Source organism: Diadema antillarum, unplaced genomic scaffold, assembly GCF_040938485.1.
Source record: "Diadema antillarum isolate AM-2024a unplaced genomic scaffold, OU_Dant_1.0 scf00000047, whole genome shotgun sequence".
NCBI classification, from domain to species: Eukaryota; Metazoa; Echinodermata; class Echinoidea; order Diadematoida; family Diadematidae; genus Diadema; species Diadema antillarum.
The window spans coordinates 308,180-328,598 of record NW_027270936.1 but is presented as its reverse complement, the minus strand read 5'-3'; the positions used below and the strand labels follow the sequence as shown (position 1 = coordinate 328,598).

The 20,419-nt window shown below is 37.9% G+C and overlaps 1 protein-coding gene across 1 annotated transcript in view; it reads left to right on the top strand.

The window, feature by feature from the left end:
• Positions 1 to 20,419, top strand: part of LOC139715375 (uncharacterized) — a 59,679-nt gene that overhangs the window by 25,972 nt on the left and 13,288 nt on the right. Inside the window, exons 6-17 of the mRNA XM_071626948.1 lie at positions 1,641 to 1,781; positions 3,318 to 3,444; positions 5,740 to 5,857; positions 6,441 to 6,604; positions 8,698 to 8,794; positions 10,028 to 10,175; positions 13,891 to 13,983; positions 15,067 to 15,231; positions 16,365 to 16,530; positions 17,163 to 17,419; positions 18,193 to 18,390; positions 19,084 to 19,162. Of these exons, the coding sequence (XP_071483049.1) occupies positions 1,641 to 1,781; positions 3,318 to 3,444; positions 5,740 to 5,857; positions 6,441 to 6,604; positions 8,698 to 8,794; positions 10,028 to 10,175; positions 13,891 to 13,983; positions 15,067 to 15,231; positions 16,365 to 16,530; positions 17,163 to 17,419; positions 18,193 to 18,390; positions 19,084 to 19,162 (1,753 nt within the window). The remainder of the gene's footprint in view (positions 1 to 1,640; positions 1,782 to 3,317; positions 3,445 to 5,739; positions 5,858 to 6,440; positions 6,605 to 8,697; positions 8,795 to 10,027; positions 10,176 to 13,890; positions 13,984 to 15,066; positions 15,232 to 16,364; positions 16,531 to 17,162; positions 17,420 to 18,192; positions 18,391 to 19,083; positions 19,163 to 20,419) is intronic.

The following is a 20,419-nucleotide window of genomic DNA, read 5'->3' as shown; positions in this document are numbered from 1 at the left end:
TCTGAGCAGTCACAAGAAAATTTAAAGACGCGAATTAACAATGCAGCTGACCGATTTTAAAGATTCTCAATCTGAGCTGTCTGACCTGTGTAATTTTGTTCAATTAGATGAAAACTACAAAGAAAAGCAAGCATAATGAAGACCATAATTGATTTAATCCTAAACCGACACAGCAGTATTCACAGTTCTCACTGTATTTATCAATGTACACTTAATCAAAAGTACAGGCTTTATTCCTAAACCACTAATGAACTCACGTCACTGCCAGTCATGCCTTTGAATTGATAACTTTACTATTTTCCAGCTAAATTTAGCATTTCAATGGGTTGTGCTTTCACAATGACAATCACACCGTCCCCACATTCCACACATTGGCCCGAATTCACGAAGATGGTACCAATGAAACCATGGTTTAAACCGTGGACAAAAACCATGGAGCGCCAAGTGTCATTTCGTCTACAAAATGACTGTTTCGTTAACAAAATTATCATTTTGTGGATGAAATGTTCAGTAAGTAACAAAATGCTGTCATTTCGTTACAAAATAATCATTTCATCGACAAAAAGTGATTTTGTAACGAAATATTCCATGCGACATTTGCCGCTCCATGGATTTTGTCCATGGTTTAAACCATGGTTTCATTCGTACCACCTTTGTAAATTTGGGCCTATGTGGATGCTACTGGTTCTATGGCAAGCCAAATTCTGTCTGGTTTTGGTATCTCTGAGAGTGCAAAATGATCATATTTTGAAAATTGCAAGGGTTGACAAAAATGGTCCTAATCATAACGCATTAACCAAGATTAGAGAACTTGATGTCATTCTATTGGAAAAAGAATGGCCTTTCCAATAGTATGCCAAATATTGACATATTTGCAACAATATTGATGAAACTAAAGATCTTAGATGTTCTGTTCTTTCTGGGCCACCCTGTATAGGAAAGAAAGGTCAAAGGGATGGTGGTAAAGCTGTTGGCATTGAGGAGTTCTTTTTTTCTTCTGCTGTTAAAGACCTCATATTACCAATGCTTTAGCAACATACACAATACTGTATAAGCTGTTATTTTCGTGTACAGATATTTTGTCGAATTAGAAGCTGACAGACATTTTCGCGAGATGTTGATTTTGCGAATTGACACCAACGCTATCTGGCATGTATTGTTATTCTAGTGTATGGCGACATTTTCATGTGTTTTTAAATTTGTGATCCAACTGTGATTTGCAAAATTTGCGAAAATTAAACCCTTGTGAAAATAACCACTTATAATACAGCATGTATATCCCAATAGAGCAGAATAAAATTGTTTCTTCCCAAGTAAGTTAACTTGAAGTAAAGTACTTGTGCACTAGTTGTAAGGCCTCAAAAATAAGCTGTTCCTCAATCACATAGTTGTAACAAATAAAAGGCCCCAAATGAAGCAATCTTGTTTGATTAAAGGTGTATAAGTTATATTTGGTTTCAATAGCTGTTTTCACGTTTCTCATTTAATGCAGTAGATTTCAAGATTCTAATGTTTTCACACTGTTCTTATCATGCAAGTAGAATATGAAAGTGGAAAGTACCATATTCTTATTGACAATCTCCGAGCAACATTATTGAAATAAACATTTGCTCTCTCTCTCTCTCTCTCCATCCCTTCAGGAAAACTTTCGCATGGGAGGCTCATTCCAGTGGCCTTCGCTGAAGGATGTCGTGGAATTCAGACTGCAGGCTCGCAATGTGATTCGAAAGGTCATTGAGGCCACACCCCTGGACCTCCCAGTGACTCAAGATAGCCCATGGGTGTGTAGCAAATGTGGCTTCTTTATAAATCTAGCTGTCTCTCCTGTGGGTGGCAAGTTTACTGTAGAAAATTGAATAAATAAATGTATTGTGAGTGCATCATATTTGATGCAACATTTAATGAACTGAGCTTTCTTTGAAATCATCTAAAATTGGATCGATGCATATTTTACATACTTTTAGTCCACCAACAATAGGTTATTGTGATTTGGCAATGGAATGTTGTGTTTATATTTAATAGTGCCCTGGTTGATGCTGAGTAGCTAACATTGAGTGCTAAATACAAATTGTACTATTGAATCTGTTTTTGAGTGTGTGTGTGTGTGTGTGTGTGTGTATGTGTATGTAGGATGGGCTGAAGGACTGCTTCAATATTTGTTCAAAGTGAATCATTACCTCATCAGTGCCTTTGATTTGTATGAACTCTATTTTTACTGCAATTATTCGTCATCCAGTGTCCAGCATGCGTTGAGCGTAAACTGTTGAAACTTACTCTTGAAACACCATGATGGATTATCACTAAACTTGGCAAATATCAGCATCTCTGCTGTAATAGGATCTCATTATTTTTTTCCTCTTGTAAAATGGCCACCGTACACCTTCGGGGGGGCTACTATTCAAAGTAAATGTTACAGATTTAAATCTATTGGTACAGTTTCAAAAGATTGTTCATGGCAGATCTGGGGATACCCACCAATCTTAATAGGGCCCTGACGGAGGGTTGGGGGGGGGGGGGGGGGACACCAAAATAAATGCCCATTTCAGATTTCTTTTAGTGAAAATTTGTCGTCAAATTAGTTAGCAAGGATGCCTGGAAAGACTTAAAGTACTCCAATGAGCACTTCCTGGGTCTCGTTTAATGTCAACTTTTAACCTGTTACAGACTGGTCCCGCTGAGTATTCTTGGGCAGGTGTCAATGGGATTTGTGTGTTATAACAAAATCTGCTCATCCTCGACTGGTTAATGTCCTTAAAAATGTCATCATTTATTAGTACACTGGGCTTTGTGTGATTTTAAGAACACCCTGAAAGCAATACTACAACCAACAACAACAACAACAACAACAACAACAACAACAACAACAACAACAACAACAACAACAACAACAACAACAACAACAACAACAACAACAACAACAACAACAACAACAACAACAACAACAACAACAACAACAACAACAACAACAACAACAACAACAACAACAACAACAACAACAACAACAACAACAACAACAACAACAACAACAACCATGCCCCACTCCCCAAAAGCAACTCTGGCTCCAAAACTTGTTTGAGAAACTACAAGCAAATAATGTTCACTGAAATTGGCCCAGTGCTGAAAATTTATTAGAGCCTAAGTGTTCACTTTTATAGTTTGCTCACTCGCCATGTGAGATTTTTTTCTTCCATAAATTAGTTCCTGTGATATGCTGGAGCTAAAGATGATTTTTTTAATGTAAAAGAAAAAGAAAAGAGAGAGAGGAGAGATGCACGTACAGACTGTATAAAGACATATACCACCTTATTGTCTTCCAGTGGGCAGTATTCATGGGCTTTGAGCACGAGCGAATACACATTGAGACATCCTCTGTTCTCATACGGCAACTTCCAATCTCCATGGTAAGGACACCAGAAGGATGGACGTTTGGACCTCAGACCTGTGGTGAGTGTGTGCTGGTTGCATGTTCTTCCTCTTTCTCTGTGTGTTTTGGTGTGCTGGGCTCATGATTGTTTAAAAAGTGGTGCATACCGGCATGATTTTAGTACAGACCTGTTTGATTCAATTCAGTTCCATTCAATTATGTAACCTCAATAGCACCTTTAAACTATTGATGACAGGCTGATTTTGCTAAAACATGCATTTCCCGTAGACCCCTGCCTGAGTATACTCAGGACTCATCCTCAACGGGTCAAAATCTTTTCGTGGACGAAATGATTGATTTCGTAATGAAATAGGCTTTGCGACACTTTGTGCCCCATAAAAAACTACGGTCTTCGTCCATGGTTTAAACCATGGACAAAGATTGTACCATCTTTGTGGATTCCGGCCGTGGGTTCTGATTTGAAAATACAAATCTAAAACAGACTAAAAATCCTAGGTGACCAGTTTGACAACCAGAAAATCTTATGGCACCTGCACATTCTGGTTGAAACCTATAAAGTTTGTCCGAAACAAGAAAAAAACAAAACAAAGCAAAAACAAATGCAGACATGAGATAAAGGGGTTTGAGGAGGTTATCTAATGTGTTTGTCCTGTTGTTATCTAAAACTGCTCCTATGAAATAGTTATCTGGGGGGACAGAATGTTTATGTGGTCCGAGGCACTGTGGACTATACTGTAGGCCTAGTTAGTCACGTGGTCATTTGACCTGCTGGACACGTGAGTTTCCAGCAATGCTCCGGCACGCATCCTGAGTGGGAAAAGCCTATCAAACACTGCTGTTCCTGACCTCCCTTCCTGTAAAGAAGGAATCCACCCCAAAAAAGAAATAAACTTCAGAAGAAAGAGAAAAATATTCCTTGTATAATGATACAAAAATGACAAAAATAAGATAAGAAATACAGAAAATATCACATTTTGAAATTTCATTTTTTCTTCAGAAAACATTTCTTGACCAGTCCATATGAAAATTCAAATGAGTGAGTTGATGATGTCATACCTCACAATGTTTTATGTAAATTTGGACAATTTGTTACTTTTAGCTATAAAGACAAGTACATGTAAAAGCATGTTCCCATACCAAGATATATCAGAGTTAACATTTGTTCTTTTGTATTTTGGGTGGTTTTAAGACAAGTTTTCTATTTATACAGCTGAAATGTGACAGTTTGGTCATTTCTGCATATGGAATGAATAAGAAATTGTGAGAGAATGACATCTTCAACTTTGCTGATTTCAATAATTCATAAAGACTTGTCGAGAAATGTTTTTTCAAACAAATGTTGAATGTCAAAATGTCATATCTTCCTCTCTTTTAGATATTTGTCAGTTTTTGAAATTCTGTAGGGAATATTTTTGTCTTCCTTTTGAAGTTCATTTATTTTTTGGGTGGATTTCATCTATGATATCTGTATTTTTTTTATTGATGTGAATGCATGATGTACATATTGTTCAGTGCCATAATCCATACTGAGTAGGCACAATAGGCTTTGGAAGGGCAAACCCATGTCAAAACTAACCTTGATGACAGTATTCATATGAATGCTGCTCCCAAAGGTGGAAAATCTCCCTCTTAAAGGGAAGCTGCCACAGTTTAGAGGAGTAAGTGACCACATTAAAGACTCATTTCATGAAAATGCTACTTAGGCATGTAATTCAAATTACAATATTATGACTAATTTTAAAATGCACAGTCAAGTATATTATTGTGGTAAGATTTAGTATGTTGAAGACGAGTTCCAAGTATACTCAGGCAAGTGTCTGTGGGAAATAGGCGTTAGAGCAAAATCAGCCCATCCTCAATGGGTTAATGTGTCAAAGTTCTTTGATGGTATCAAACAAAGTCAAAGAGAAAACACAGCATCATTTTTCATATATAATGTTCAAGCCCATTTACACAGTGAGGGCATTCCAGTGATAACTTTCATGTATCTATTTCCATTTCCTTTTAGTACCAGTACTTGAAATTGACTTTGTAAGATTTTTTTTTTTTCCCCCAGCAAATTTGGTATTTAAGTGAACAAGAAGCTCTGCTACTCCCCATACACAAAAAGAGACAGAAAGCAAAAATTAATGAAATTCACTGTCGGTGATTAAAAAATCATCATTGCAATGATGAACTTGTTTGGGGAATGGTATTGCAATTGAGAAATTACGTAAGCTCTTTTGTATGAAACTGAATATTAATTTTTTGACTACAAGAATTGTTCTTCGATAATGTGACGTGTCACTGAAACTTTTTGATGCCTATCATAAACTCTTCTGTTTTTTATTAAAATTTTTCGTACACTCCCTCAGGTGATGGTCTAAAAGGAAACCCTCTAATTCAAGTGGACCAGACAGATGTGGTGATGGGCAAACCCGTGGACTTTCCTTCCTATGGCTGGGACAATGAATACCCAGAACTGCATGCTAAGTAAATATATTGTTTTTTTTTTCTTGATCTGCTAGAGATCTGTATTGCTTAGTGTGGACTTCCTGTATTTTCTTATTGCACTGTCTTTAATATCTGTGTGTATTTCTACTTTAGACATTATCAACAACATTTCCTCATCTTGAGATTGTATAATGCTACAGAGTTATAATGGTAATCATCATAACATTGAAAATGGTGATAAAAAATAGTGAAATATTGATGATGATGGTTGAAAAAAAAATGATGATACTGATAATAATAACAATAGTAGTAATAGGAGTAGGAGAAGTATTAGTAGCAGTAGTAGTAGCAGTAGGAGTAATGATGATAGCAATAATAATAATGATGATGATGATGATGAGAATGATAATAATAATGATAATAATAATAATAATAATAATAATAATAATAATAATAATAATAATAATAATAATAATAATAATAATAATAATAATTATTATTATTATTATAATTATAATAACAGGAATAATGACAGCAATAATATTAATCATCATTCTCATTTCACTATATTTCAGTCATTGTTTGAAATAATTTTTTTCTCTCCCTCTCCAATTGTGTGCAGTGTGCCACGGTTTGAAGCCAGCAAATACCCGATAACAAACGGGGAGTTCCTGGCCTTTGTCAAGGCTGGAGGCTACCAGAAGGAGGAGTTCTGGAGCAAGGAGGGGTGGCAGTGGCGCACCTACAGGCAAGCCATACATCCCACCTTTTGGGTCTGTGACAAAGGTAAGAAATCCACAGCAGAGGTGATTTGCAATGGTTGAGTTGGATGGGATAAAGCATGTCCCCTGTATTTAAGACTTCAGGTTAGATTTGACACTAGGCACAGTCAGACTGGCAAAAGATCGAAAAGTTTAAGATCCTGATCTGTAAGATCTCAAAGTTTTGCCAGTGTGACTGCCAACTTCCCGCGAAACTTCCCACTCTAACTAGGGATATTTCCCTCACCCCCGTCCAACTTCTCGATCTGTTTGTGGACGATGTCTCCAAAGCGCGAGGCCATCGTCATGTACAGATGTGCATTGTTACGTCACAATCACTAGCCGTTGAACGGTGCGCTCTTTCTCTTTTCTTGCACGCGCGTACCAATGACCCAAATGTCACAATCTGAAACTTCTTAATCTTTTGCCCGTCTGACCGCGCCTACTACACTTGTATGTTCAATTTGACTTTGTGAAGATTGAGTAAATACAGATGAACATGAATGTTGAGAATTTCTGGAAATGAGAATGTTACTGAATAGTTCAAAGTTTTACAATATGCTTGTCCCAGATCATGCAAATTAGATGAGGCAATGATTTTTATGATTCTATTGATCTACACATAAAGCTTGATGCAATTTCATAGATAAGAAGTGGGAAAGTGTCCCTCACATTTTTCTAACAACTTGTTGCAGTAGGAAGGATGACTTCTAAGGTGCGTTTATCAACTCTTTTTCTCAGCAGAAACAGAGTTTCCAGACGGCTTTAAAGGGAAGGTAAACCCAAAGAGCAATGTGGATTGAGTGAAAGCAGCAACATTAGTAGAACACATCAGTGAAAGTTTGAGGAAAATCGGACAATCGATGCAAAAGCTATGAATTTTTAAAGTTTTGGTGTTGGACCCGCTGGGTGAGGAGACTACTAGAGGATATGACGTATGAGTGGACAACAATACAAAGAAAATATAAAGGAAATTCAACAAAAATTCACTTTTCTAGAATTATGAAAGAGCAGTGGACCAACCGCTTTCAGAAAGCAGGGGGAATAATTGCTACCCTTAACATAAATTTTATGTCAATATCAAGTTGATGGAATTTGTAATTTTCATGAAAAATGGATTTTTGTAGTATTTTCTTTATATTTTCTTGGTATTGTTGTCCACTCATACGTCATAACCTCTAGTAGTCTCCTCATCCAACGGTTCCAACACCAAAACTTTAAAAATTCATAACTTTTGCATCGATTGTCCGATTTTCTTCAAACTTTCACTGATGTGTTCTACTAATGTTGCTGCTTTCACTCAATCCACATTGTTCTTGGGGTTTATCTTCCCTTTAAGGGAATTTTTACGAGATGATAAATGCAAAGCTGTTTTGATTATGGGGTTAGGAAAGCCTTTTTAAAAACCGCAAATTTGTGCTTTCCGAAACAGGTTTTCGAAACAGGTTTCCAGAAACCTGTTTCTAGAAGCCCTTTGAAGGGAGATAAACGCAAAGCTGTTTTGAAACGGCTTTGTACTGCGGTTTAATTTGTAATACGAACCAAAATGAGCGATGCAGTTGCGCAGTGACAGTGCCAGTTTTTGTGTTCGCGATGAGTTGATAAATGCAACTATTTTGGAAGCTGTTTCTAAAGGGCTTTGGAAATGGCTTTTGAAAGCCGTATCAAACAGGGGAAAGATGATAAACACAGCCATAGCCAGACAGGGTTGTAGTTGCCAAGTCATCACCCAAAGTATTATGTAAGCTGTCTTTTAATGCACAAACCTATGAGAGAGCTTTTATTTGATGACATTATCATTTTTGTTATTAAACATGTCTGTGGATGCAGCCACTATTGCCATTTTCTGAAGCATGTCAAGCTTCCATTAACATTTCAAAACTTGTACCACTGTTTGTAGCTCTTTTTATGACCAACTGTGATGAAGCTTGTACGATTATTTTCATCTCATTAGATTCTATGAATTAATATTCAGCTTTAATGTCATGTGGACTTGCTCTTTTGTAGCAGTGTTGTGCATGATGGATTTGAAGTGCACAAGAGCATGGGAACACCAGAATGTGAGTGTAAACTACATGGTACGATCATACATTTTGTAAAATCATTTTCAACTTGCAGGATGCATTTCAGGCTGTGGTGGGGTCCTAGCTGGATACAGCCATTGTAGGCCGGATCCTAATTCCAACAAGCTCACTCAAGATAGCCATGGTTACAGGTAACTACAGGTGTAGAAGTTCACTGCACTTTCATGTCGTTTGTTTGTCCTCTTGTTTTATTGTAACAGTTTAGAATGCTGTGTAATAGATACAGTTTTTATGCTAAAAGGAAATGTAGTCATTTGCAAGGTACAGGTAGGTAATGTAAGTTCACTCTGAATGTTTGTACTCTGTAAAAAGTAATGACAACCCAGAAATAACTTTTCATATCCAAGTCAGCTGTTTTGATATATGAACTATGAAGGTACATTGTATGCTAATTAATGACCAATAACAACATACGCTTTGTTGACTCTTCATCTGAGATGCTTAGTGTACTGTAGAGTGCAACAAAATATGGGATCCCAATGGATATGCATTGCCTGTCATAAAAAGAACAAACAAACAAACAAACAAACAAACAAACAAACAAACAAAGCCTTTATAAGTTCTGATCATTAATTTTCTAATTTTTGTATTATCATGACATTGATGTGGCTTACAACTGTACTTTATTTTGGTCGGAAAGTTGCCTATCAGATAAAGCTCTGCTTTGAGAAATGTGGATTTGATGAGATCATTCAGTAGAATGAAACCCAAATGTGTATGAGGATAAAATGAATACAGCAGTATTATTAGAACACATTAGTGAAGTTGAAGGAAAATTGAAAAATCCATTTAAAAGTTATGAATGTGAAGTTTATATACCATCATTCTAGAATTCAACATACTGTAATTTCATTTAATTCAATTTCAATTTCATTTTATTTTCACAAACCATTCACATGTAACACAAACTCCTTGTGGGGACACTACATGTACATTTGTATAATTACAAAAATTGAACCAGGTTGATGTTTACGTGGAATGTTATCATTTTAGAGACAGTTTTCTTAAATGGGAGAGCACTTGGCTTCCTTTTTTCAAAAAGTAGAGGGAATAAGTTTACTCTTGACATAATATACCTGTAATAAGTGGAAGGAATGTGTACTTTTCCTAAATAATGAAATTTTTTGGAATTCTCTTCATATTTTCTTTAATCACTGTCCTACTGTGATATCACAAATCGTTGTAGTCTTCTTATCCAGTGATGGTGGTGCAGAAACTTTAGAAATTCATATCTTTTGAACAATAATCCAAATTTCCTCAAACTGGAATTCACTGATGTGTCCTCCCGATATTTCCGCATTCTCTTAATCCAAATTTGTATTTGAATATCATTCCCTTTACGTCATCTGTGTATCATTCTCCAGGTACCGAACGTTCTGTGAGGAGATGACGATGCCGTGGGACTGGCCAGTGGTAGTCAACTACCACGAGGCCAAGGCCTATGCGGTCTGGCGGGGCCCAGACTACCGCCTCCTGACAGAGGCAGAGAGCCAGGCCATCAGAACTCTTCCGGTGAGATTCTGTAAAAGTTGAAATTTTAGTGCGAGTAATTTCTTTTGCTCGGCCTTGTAACATAAATTCCACACGTTCTAAATTCCACACAATCAGAACAAGAAATAGTGCTCCATATAGCATACACAAATATTCATGTGCCCCTATTTTTGCACTAGGTTCTGGGTATGCAAAATGCACGAAAATTTCCACATGGCAAAACTTTCTGCTTTTACGGTACCCTCTCCCCCTTCATCCCTTTCATCAATCTACTATAGAAATGGTGAGGAAGCATAGGCTGCCAGATTTACAGAGTTTTGAGGAAACACACATGTAGTTGAGATGAAGTCAAGAGTAGCAGCTTGAGATAAGGCAATGCTAGACATGAGGCCACTCGACATCATAGTACATGCTTCATAAATTGCTGTAAAAATTTCGAAATATAAAGTGTAGATCAGTGTTAGTCCAAGTTCAAATTTATGTGCTTGGCTATTATATCAAAGACAACCGTCGTGCATTTTTTTTTCTCTCTTATATGTTGCGTTTGTGTTAAGGGCAACATGGTAAGAGGCCGCGAATGTTGTGGTTTATGATGGAATATCCAGTGTTTTTTCCTGTTGTGTTTGTTTGTGTTTATTTTTTTTTCTTGGGGGGGGGGGGATTGGGGACCAGAGGAGTGGCCATGTTGGACACAGAAAGGGAGTTGACAATTCTGAAGGAAGTTTTTACTGTGAGAATGTGTTCATTTTGTGGAGTCCTTCTGGAAAAAAAAATAACTCGAGTGTATGGGAGAGTCAAAACATGCTGTCTCTTTTTATAATATCAAAGTCTTACTGCTATGTTTTTGGATTTATTTTCGTGAGTGTCATCAAATCTTTAGCATGCTTAATTTGCTGCAAACATAATCCACATTGATATGAATGTGTATCTTTAATGAATATGTGTTACACCTATAAATTAAGCTTTCTTGAATTACAGTAGGATGCATATACAGCTGTATGTTTTCATTCTTAAAAGAAATTGATGCAATTTATAAATAATGTCAATATCTTTTATTCATTTGATGGACTCATTTAGGAATAACTTGTGCTTTGCTTGATGGTAATGGACACATTCAGCTAGGGTTCTGTCATTGATAGGCACCACGGGTGTCTGAAAATAAACAGATAATCAATTAAGATTATGTAAGCTTGCTCATTCGTCATTGATTATATCACAGTGGTCTTTGTATGGTTGTCTGATGCATTATTGTGCCCTATTGGTTCAATGTGGCTAACATTCACCTTTAGTAGAGGAGAGCAGTCGATTAGAGTTCAATGAAGACCAGTGTCTCAGTGGGGACATTGTCTGAACCTGGTCTGGTCAATGCAGTCATGATGTGGTTTCTGTGGTACTTCTGACTCTCTATTAACTCGTTGAGGACGGTTTGATTTTGATACAACACGCATTTCCCATAGACGCTTGCCGGAGTATACTTGGGACTCGTCCTCAACGGGTTAAACAGGGCCTCATGTCCCTGTATTGCATTGCACTATTTAGCTGCTGTTCACTAGAGGAAGCTGTGCTCATTTCTCATGATTTCGCTTTGGTTCAGATAATTAAAGTGATCATGTGCCTCTTATGTACTTAACTTGCAGAACGGTTGCTGCAGTAATGATATGAACTACACAGTTGTAAGAATCTCGCACTGCTTCTTGTTCTTGTCCCAGACACATGGACACACACCCCCATGTGCTGGGGAGACCTTGGGTGATTTAGATACTTGTATAGTTTATAAAGACTTCAAATTTCCAGGAGGATTTTTTTTTTCTTCCTTGTCATAGGACCACAACATTGAGCTGCAAATATATTATACAAATGTAGCTCCATGGCCCAAAGAAAACATACATTGCCTTACATAGTAAATAGGTAGAGTAAAATATGCATTGTGATTGGTTAGATTGCATCATGTGATTGTAGAAAAACTTCGGTATAGTAGACGGTCGTGCCACTATACCGAACGCTTACAGCGCGCCTATGCCTTATCAATGCAGAGATTTGCACAGTGAGGGACGTAGTAGGACAAGGCCAAGCATTTCAACGTATGCGCGCTAGAGCACTGAATGCAGAATGAAGCAGTTTTACGTAATTAAATATGCAAGTCTGCTCTGCCAATCGCGCATACGCGGCTGCAGCTGTACATAAACAAGGTTACAGTTAAGCGTGCAAGATATCAGTACGGTGAGTCTAATGTTAGATCTAGGGCTTAGACCTACGGAAAATACATGTAGATCAAGGGACCTATTTACTATAACAATTAGGGCATGTTCTATTGATCCATCAGTACTGGACTATAGACTTCCAGATACTATTCTTATTATCCCTCGTGCAGTTCTGTTCACCTCAGCCTGCGGCCGCGTTGAAACAAAACAGCACTCGAGATAATTTCGTATTTGGCATTCTATAATCCAGCATAGTGCATCGTAGAGCATGCCCTATTTGTATGAAATACTATAGACACACAGCATAAAAGAGGTAGAGTGGTAAGGAAAAGACAATGTCTTCCCAGAGTATACTGTACGTAAATCAATTTCACAGAAGAGACTTCATGCATAATTGATTGCTGCTTTATGTGGTGCTATTCTGCCAAGGCTGTATATAGTCCACCTCACATCAAAAAATTGTGACTATTTGTTGTCCACTCATGATGGTGTATTCTGAGCTTCTGCTTGGGATCCCTTTGAGTTGGAAAGCAAACTGTGGAAATGCGGTCACATTTAACCCTTTGTGTGCCAGGGGGTGTTTCACAAAGCCGTTCTTAAAGTTAAGAAGGACTTAAGACCGACTGGTGATCAGTTCTTGTGCTGAATTACTGCAATTCTGATAAGTATAGCACACAAGAACTGATCACCAGTCGGTATTAAGTCCTTCTTAACTTGAAGATGTTACACTTTGCTGAGCCAGGCTATTAATGAGGCTCCACTAATTTTTTTTGGGTATTTACAAAGTCAAAGGAGAAGTTTGAGTGACTCAAATGACTTAACTATACATGTTGTTTAGCTTACATGTATGTAAGACTGCTTAAATCTTGATGTGTACAAATGCAATGTAGATGTCTTACACAGTGTTATAATTGTGCTGATTGTCATTGGCAATGTTTACCAAAAAGATGCAGAATGGCTCTCACAGCTTGACTGAGTTAACATCAGTTGCAAGTGTTGAATTTCTGCACAAAGCAAATTTAGTAGGAGGACCATAACCTTCCAGGAACAGAATAAACTTTGTGCACTTTGGCATGAGATGGTGTAGTTCTCATTGTCTTCTTTGACTCCTTGGAGGCGAGCTTCTCTGCCTTCTATTCCCTGTCATACTGTAGGCCTTGACAGATGATCTGATATTAAAGAAAATTTGCTAATGTGGGAAAACATCCTTGATGTAGTCTGGAGCTAGAATGTAGAGAGAGAAAGGGTCTTAATTGATGATGCGGTTGCTATGGAGATATACCTTTATGAGGGTCCTCCTCTTAGACATCATGTGTGTCGGTGACATATTGTAATGCTTTCCTTGACTTTTTTCTTATTTTTCTCTGATCTAATTCTGCAATATCTCCACTTTCATACCAAACAAATTTATTGTGAAGATGTTCCTGTTCCTTAGCCTTGAGGCGGTCTAATATTGTTTTGGAAATAGACAGCTGGTATCCCTGCCTATAAACTACAACTTGTATCTTTATCATATTCTTGCTGCTGTACTATAGAGGGCCAGCCCGCTGGATGCTGGAACAGATACCCTCTACCAGGATGACTTGCATGAAAATTACAACATCAACATGTCATATGGTTCATCCACAGTAAGTTCCTCCAGATGATATCTCAATTTCTACTCATGTCATGTTCATTGTTCCTTGAGATGAGAATTCATGAAACTATTTTATATATTTTTTTCACATTGCATTCCCAGCCTTTGTCTTCCATCTTTAGTAAAGAGAGGGAATTCAAAAAGGAAGTATCTTTTTTTGATTTCCAGTGTGTTTTCATAACAGAGTGCTTTAAAAGCATGTTATAAAATGTTGTGATTGTTAAGTGATGAAAATGCCATTGGTAAGATATTAAAAGAAAGTGTTATAAATTTTGTTTTAGAAGCTCTTCCTTAACGACATCCCAGTAACATGTCAATGGAATTTGTACTATGTGAAGAATGTAGATGTATGAAAGTGACGACGCCCTAGCCTAGCTTGGCCGTCTGGACTTACCATTATAACTACGCATATGTCGTACGATACAAAGAAGAAGATTTTTATTTTTCTGTATATTCTACTGTTATGACATCATACATTGTAGGAGAGATTGAAACGAGAGAGGGCAGCACATGGAAATAACCAAAATTGTGAAAATTTGTAACTTTTGAAGGGACTGTCTGACTTTCTAGTTTTCTGCACTCTTAGGTCTGCTTACTTGCTTGAAAAATCTTTCCAGTTAAAGAGATAGTATAGTATTGGTTGAGTTAAAGATTTAGCTTCCAATATATTCTGAGATACTTAGACACCTCTTTATGATATGTTAAAGTGTAGACAATTCTTGTAGGTATTCAAATTTTTTTGATAAAAATCGTTTGGGAAAAGCAAATTAATACAAAGTGATACTAACAAAAGATGGGTCCCACTTTTTATTACGATCTCTTTGTTTTGGATAACTTAGCCATTTCAAAATCAATTTCCATGAAATAAACTTAGAAATTCTCTTAGAATTATACAGAATTATACACAATTATAAAGAATTGCTGTTTCTGATTTCATAAAAGGTTTCTCACTGTCTCACAAAAATCATCAAAAAATGTTGGAAAATTAACCTAAAGCTCCACCTTGCAACCCCTTTAAGACTTAATATGCATATAATACCACCATGTTGCCCTTTGCAATTGATTTGATTCACAGCCAGTGAACATGTACCCAGCAAACAAGAAGGGCTTCCACGATGTGTTTGGCAATGTCTGGCAGTGGGTGGAGGACAACTTCAATGGGTTTCCAGGCTACAAGACCCACTACCTGTATGACGACTACTCCTCACCAACCCTCGATGGCAAACACAACATTCTGGTGGTATGTAAATCCTTGCAGACCCTAAATCCCTCGCCCAGTTGTCTCTCTCTCTATGTGGCTTGGCTGCTGTGGAAGCAAAACCAAAGCAGCCGTCTGGTGAATCTTTACAGAAACCTAAATCCCAGTCCTCCCTTTGTTGGCCGAGTGCCTGGTGGCAGAGAGATCCGCTCTGGTGCTTTATGAATCGTACCAGAGCTAAATGTGAGCCTGACTGCTTTTCTATTTGTAGAATATAATATGACTAGATTGCCAAAAAGAAATACAGGGCGTACAGTAATTCTAGAAGCACATGTAAATCTCTTTTTTTTTTCTTCATAACTGTCAGTGGACATTTGTAGTCACTGATCTGCACTGTTTATATATCTTTTAAAGGCACATGGTTCAGTGGTTTAGTCGAATGCATACTAGTTTCCTATGCTATGGACTCCTCTTTAGTGCTTACGCTTTGACCCATTTCCCCGAGTCCGAAGAAGTCCAATCCACTGTAGTCAGTGGTCCAATCACAGTTCAGCTCATGATTCAGCTAAGGGGGATGACAGCTTTAGCAAACGTCTTTAGCGATGTCATACTAAGAAGCACATAAGCACACCTCCTGGCATCACTACAGACTGTGTGATGTGCAGAGAAGACAACAAAGGCAATGTTACCTAGCAACACCTACGCGCTTTACTCTTGATGACAGCTCAACTTCGGCAATCTTCGTATCATGCTAACAGTGATCAGCAGTATCTATGGGCAGTATCATCCAAGCACCCTCACACCCACTGGGACTATGCGCCTTTAACCCGTTGAGGACGGTTTGATTTTGCTACAACACGCAATTCCCATAGACACCTGCCCGAGTATACTCGGGACTCTTCCTCAACGGGTTAAGCTTATCAGAAGGCTTTTGTAATGTGTGGCTGCTACTTTTAGGTGGAGAGGAACTCAAATTATCAGTGGGTGTGTGCTAGTGTGCATGTTGATTGTACAGCAAAAGAGAAGCAATCAAGATTGTGCTTTTAATTAAGCATGTCTGTATGTATTTCCTCGTTACCCGTTCATCTGTGCTGGCCTTCATACAGTGTTCATAATATTTCATACTTAACAATAATATATTATTTGGATGTATCTGTTTGTTGGCTTCTTTGTAGGGAGGCTCCTGGATATCGACAGGTGTGGAGGCCTCAAGGTTTGCCCGCTACGGATTCCGCCGGCACTTCTTCCAGCACGCTGGCTTTCGGCTGGCAAGATCCCTGGCACCAGGGGGAGACTTGTGCGTCCGAATGATCCACAGCATCTGGAAGGGGGAGGAGAATGGTACGTTTAAACGGACAATTTCCCCCAAAAATATGCATATGGATTGAGTAAACGCAGCAATATTTATCTTTCACTAATCCTGCAGTCACTGCATCCACATAAAGATTTTGAGAAACCTTTCAATATTTATTACAAAATTTCTAACTATATTTCCGCACCTCTTCCTTATGTACACAGTGCAATGTAATGTAACTCTGCCCTGTAGAATATGTTGAAATTCTCATTTGGGTAAAATTACATGTGAAAGAAACATGATAGTGCATATTGAATACTCCAATCTTTTGATTCATTTCACTTCACTATTTAGAAATACATTGCCCTGAGGATGGCTCACTCACAGTGTTTGTTGGAAGTGCTAGCACAAGTGCATTTGCATAATAGGAGGTAGACTACTGTAAAATCTGTTATTTTTGCAAATTTTGTGAATAACTGTTGAACCTGAATTGAACAACAAATGAAAATATTGTAAGTGGTCACGCTTTAGTGCACTTGGGATAGCCTTGATGTCAAAATTGTGAAAACAACATCTCCCAAAGATGTCTGTGACTTCGTCATTTGCAAAAAGATTTGTCTGTGAAAATAGCAGCTTCTGCAGTATCTGATCTCATCATCTGGCTGTTTTCTCTGTGTAGAGAATGTCCTGCCCATCAAAGACGTCTTTCAAAAGCAGCACCTGACAACCAATGTGCAGTTCCTCCAGGACACTCGGTCAAACGTTGAAAACCACCTCTTTGATGAGTACTGCATTGACCAGTACAGTCTCTCCAAGGCTCTCAGCGAGACTGCCGTCACCATGGCAACCAAATACGGGGCCAAGCTCGACAACGTCCTGGACATAGGATGTGGGTGTGGAAGGTCAACGTTTGAACTTTCCAAACACTGCAATTCAGTGAGTGCTGGTTTTGGGTTGGATTGACCCTTTTAGTTGTACAATGTATGCTCTCACAAGTATAGAATATGAGACCTTTGTAAATTACATGTATTACTGTAAATGTGGAAGTTTTTGTGGTACATTAATTTCTTGCATATTTCACACTACTTTTGGCTGGCACAAATTCTAAAACCCGCGAAAATATCTTCACAATTTTCTGTGCATATTTTGAATTGGTTGACGATTGTGCAGTGCAAATTCGTGGACCCGCTAATACGTTTTTTAGCCGCTCAGCGAGAAGAATTAATCACGCATGAATATTGTATTTTACAGTAGACTGTAGTACATTTTCTTCCATTTTTGCAGTGAACTATATTATAGGTTAGTCAGACAATTCGTTTGGCATGCAAATTTAAAATAGACAATTTGGTGAGGGAAGGGGACTTATTTCCTCTTTCGAAATCAAGATTACAAATTATCATGTCATGCCATTGCTCATTTTGTAGTTTTGGTAGCAAAATCACTTTGTTTTCAATTATGCAACAAATGAGCACTGCACTGCACTGCACTGCACTGCTCAAAGGAAAGGAGTAAGTTTGGACTCTCCTTGAAAAATGTGACTTCAGCAGCTTTGAGTCTGTGCTGTTCTGTTAACCTTGTAAGATCGGTTTAACAAGTCCTAGTCCATCAATACAAGAGCCATAGTTCTGATCCAACACGGAGGGAGCGTTCGTGAGCTAGTGCGCTCCTAGAAATCTATGGATGTTCTCTGAATGATTTACTTCCGCAAGGTGATCGGCTCCGACTTCTGCGGGATGTTCATGAAGGTGGCCGAAGAGATCCTGGCCAAAAAGCAGTACCTCTTTTCCTGCCCCAAGGATGGCTGCAAGGGGCAGCCCAAGCAGGCGAAGACGAATGGACATCAAGGCTGTGCCACCTTGGCCAACCTCCCAAAGGGCACTGAAGGGTCAAAGATCACCCTAAAGCAAGTGGGTCAAGTGCTGTTGTTGTCTTTTTTTTAATTCTAATCTTTTCTAATCTTTTGTCAGGGTAGCCCATTCACCAATAAGTAGTGGTCTTCCATGGAGCCCTGAATAATATTGATGAACATATGTTAAGGTACATGAAGTAGCAAAATGTGTAGACAGAAGATAACATAGATACATACTGGTTTTTTTTTCCTAATCTTGTGAAATTTGGATGTGATTTAGATTGTTGTTGTGAGCATATGACAAAAGTATATATGTAGTAATGTGATGGTAGCATGTAATATTGTCAGGAAGTTAATGCAGAAGATGCAGGAAAGGCAGGTGGCCATATGAAGGTTTGTGCCTTTGGTTTGAAGGGAGAGCTGGAAATGATTATGTGGCTCCATACATTAGATATGCTTTTAATATTTTAAGGAATCCTTTAATCAAGTCGTCCATGGTTTGAGCACAAACCGTCCAATTGCATCTAGATACCAATAGTTCTCTTGCACAGGATTTCAAGTTAACTTTTTAAGATGTAAATTTATTGTGACGTTGCAATCCAAGAAGTTTTCTTGCCACATGGGATAACAGCTGAGTATGTGACGTACATTCCTTTTAATCTTGCATGTTGTCAATAGGGTGTATACGTTATACGCGTGTGTCTCCTACAACATGTAAGCATCTTTTTCCTTTGCTCATTAATCTCTCAAGTTCACCTGGGTTCCAAACGAGCTGAGTGGATTTGACCTGGTGCTTCATCATTGTTTGGACAGAGTGAGCAACAAGAAAGGTAGGAGGGTGAAGGGAATTAGACTCCTTCCCGTTTCCACGCACAGTTTAATAGAAGACTGTGTGTGCCTCTTTTTCTGCAAAGAGACATAAAGAGAGAAATGTGGCATATCCTTCTCATGTGAGCAGAAATGTAGGAATTTAGAGACAATTCTGAGGATGGTAGGGAAAAAAAATCTGGGGCTATGGTGCCCTTGTGACTTGGGATAGAAATGTCTAAAAACTGACTGTAAACTGCCAGGATTGGTTGTGACATTTGTAGTATAAGGTCCTTCATTGTGCCCCACTTGTGGCCCCTGATGGTTGCACATCTGAAATTATAAATATTGACAAACTGGACCAGGAGTATAATTATAGCTTATGTCTCTAATGGACCTTAAGAATGTTCTCAAACACTCACATAACAACCTTGATTACCCCATCGACAATGTATTCCATGAACTTGATATGCCACATCCTGTCTTCATGTCTTCTCCTCTATGTTGAAAGACGCGTGGGATTTTCACATTATTGACTTCATTCTTCTTGGTTGTTCATCAAAACTACCATGGTCTATAATGTGATGTGTATATCTTTCATTTGTGATCAATTCATTGTAGTCTGTCCCACACTCAAACCCACTCACAATGAGCACTAACTTCTTCTCATCATTTCCAAGGATTCTCCCACCTGTGATGTATTAAAGGTTTAACCCTATTCTAACTGGGCTATTTGAGACCAAGTTTTTACTGGGGGGGTCAATTTGACCCCCTTCAGATCTCGGCCGCCGATCGCGCGATCGCCGCAAAATTTTGCCTGAACATAGAGCCGGATGTCAACTACAAGATTACATGGTCATACAATAGAAAAATGTTAATTTTATATTGATAAATTAATTATGCAAATTTACGCAAGAAAACATATTTTCACCTATAACTCCATCAAAAAGAATGAAGGATTGCTAAATTTTTGTGTCAGAGTTCCTCAAGACACATTAAACAATTTTCTTGTAAAAAGATAGTGCAATCAAAATCAGTTTCGTTTGTTTTTTATTGTTTTGTTAATTTCTTATGTATTTTATTGTTTTTCGATCTTTTGTTTTCTATTGGTTTTTTTTTGCCAAAATTTGTTGTAGGCACTTTTTCAAGCTTATCTACATTAGAATTTATTAATTTCAATGGTTAAAAGTTGAAATAATCTAATTTATATCAGTTAAACAAAAAAACACAATTTGCATTGGATTTGCACACGAAATCATGAATTTCAGCTGTTTTCGGGT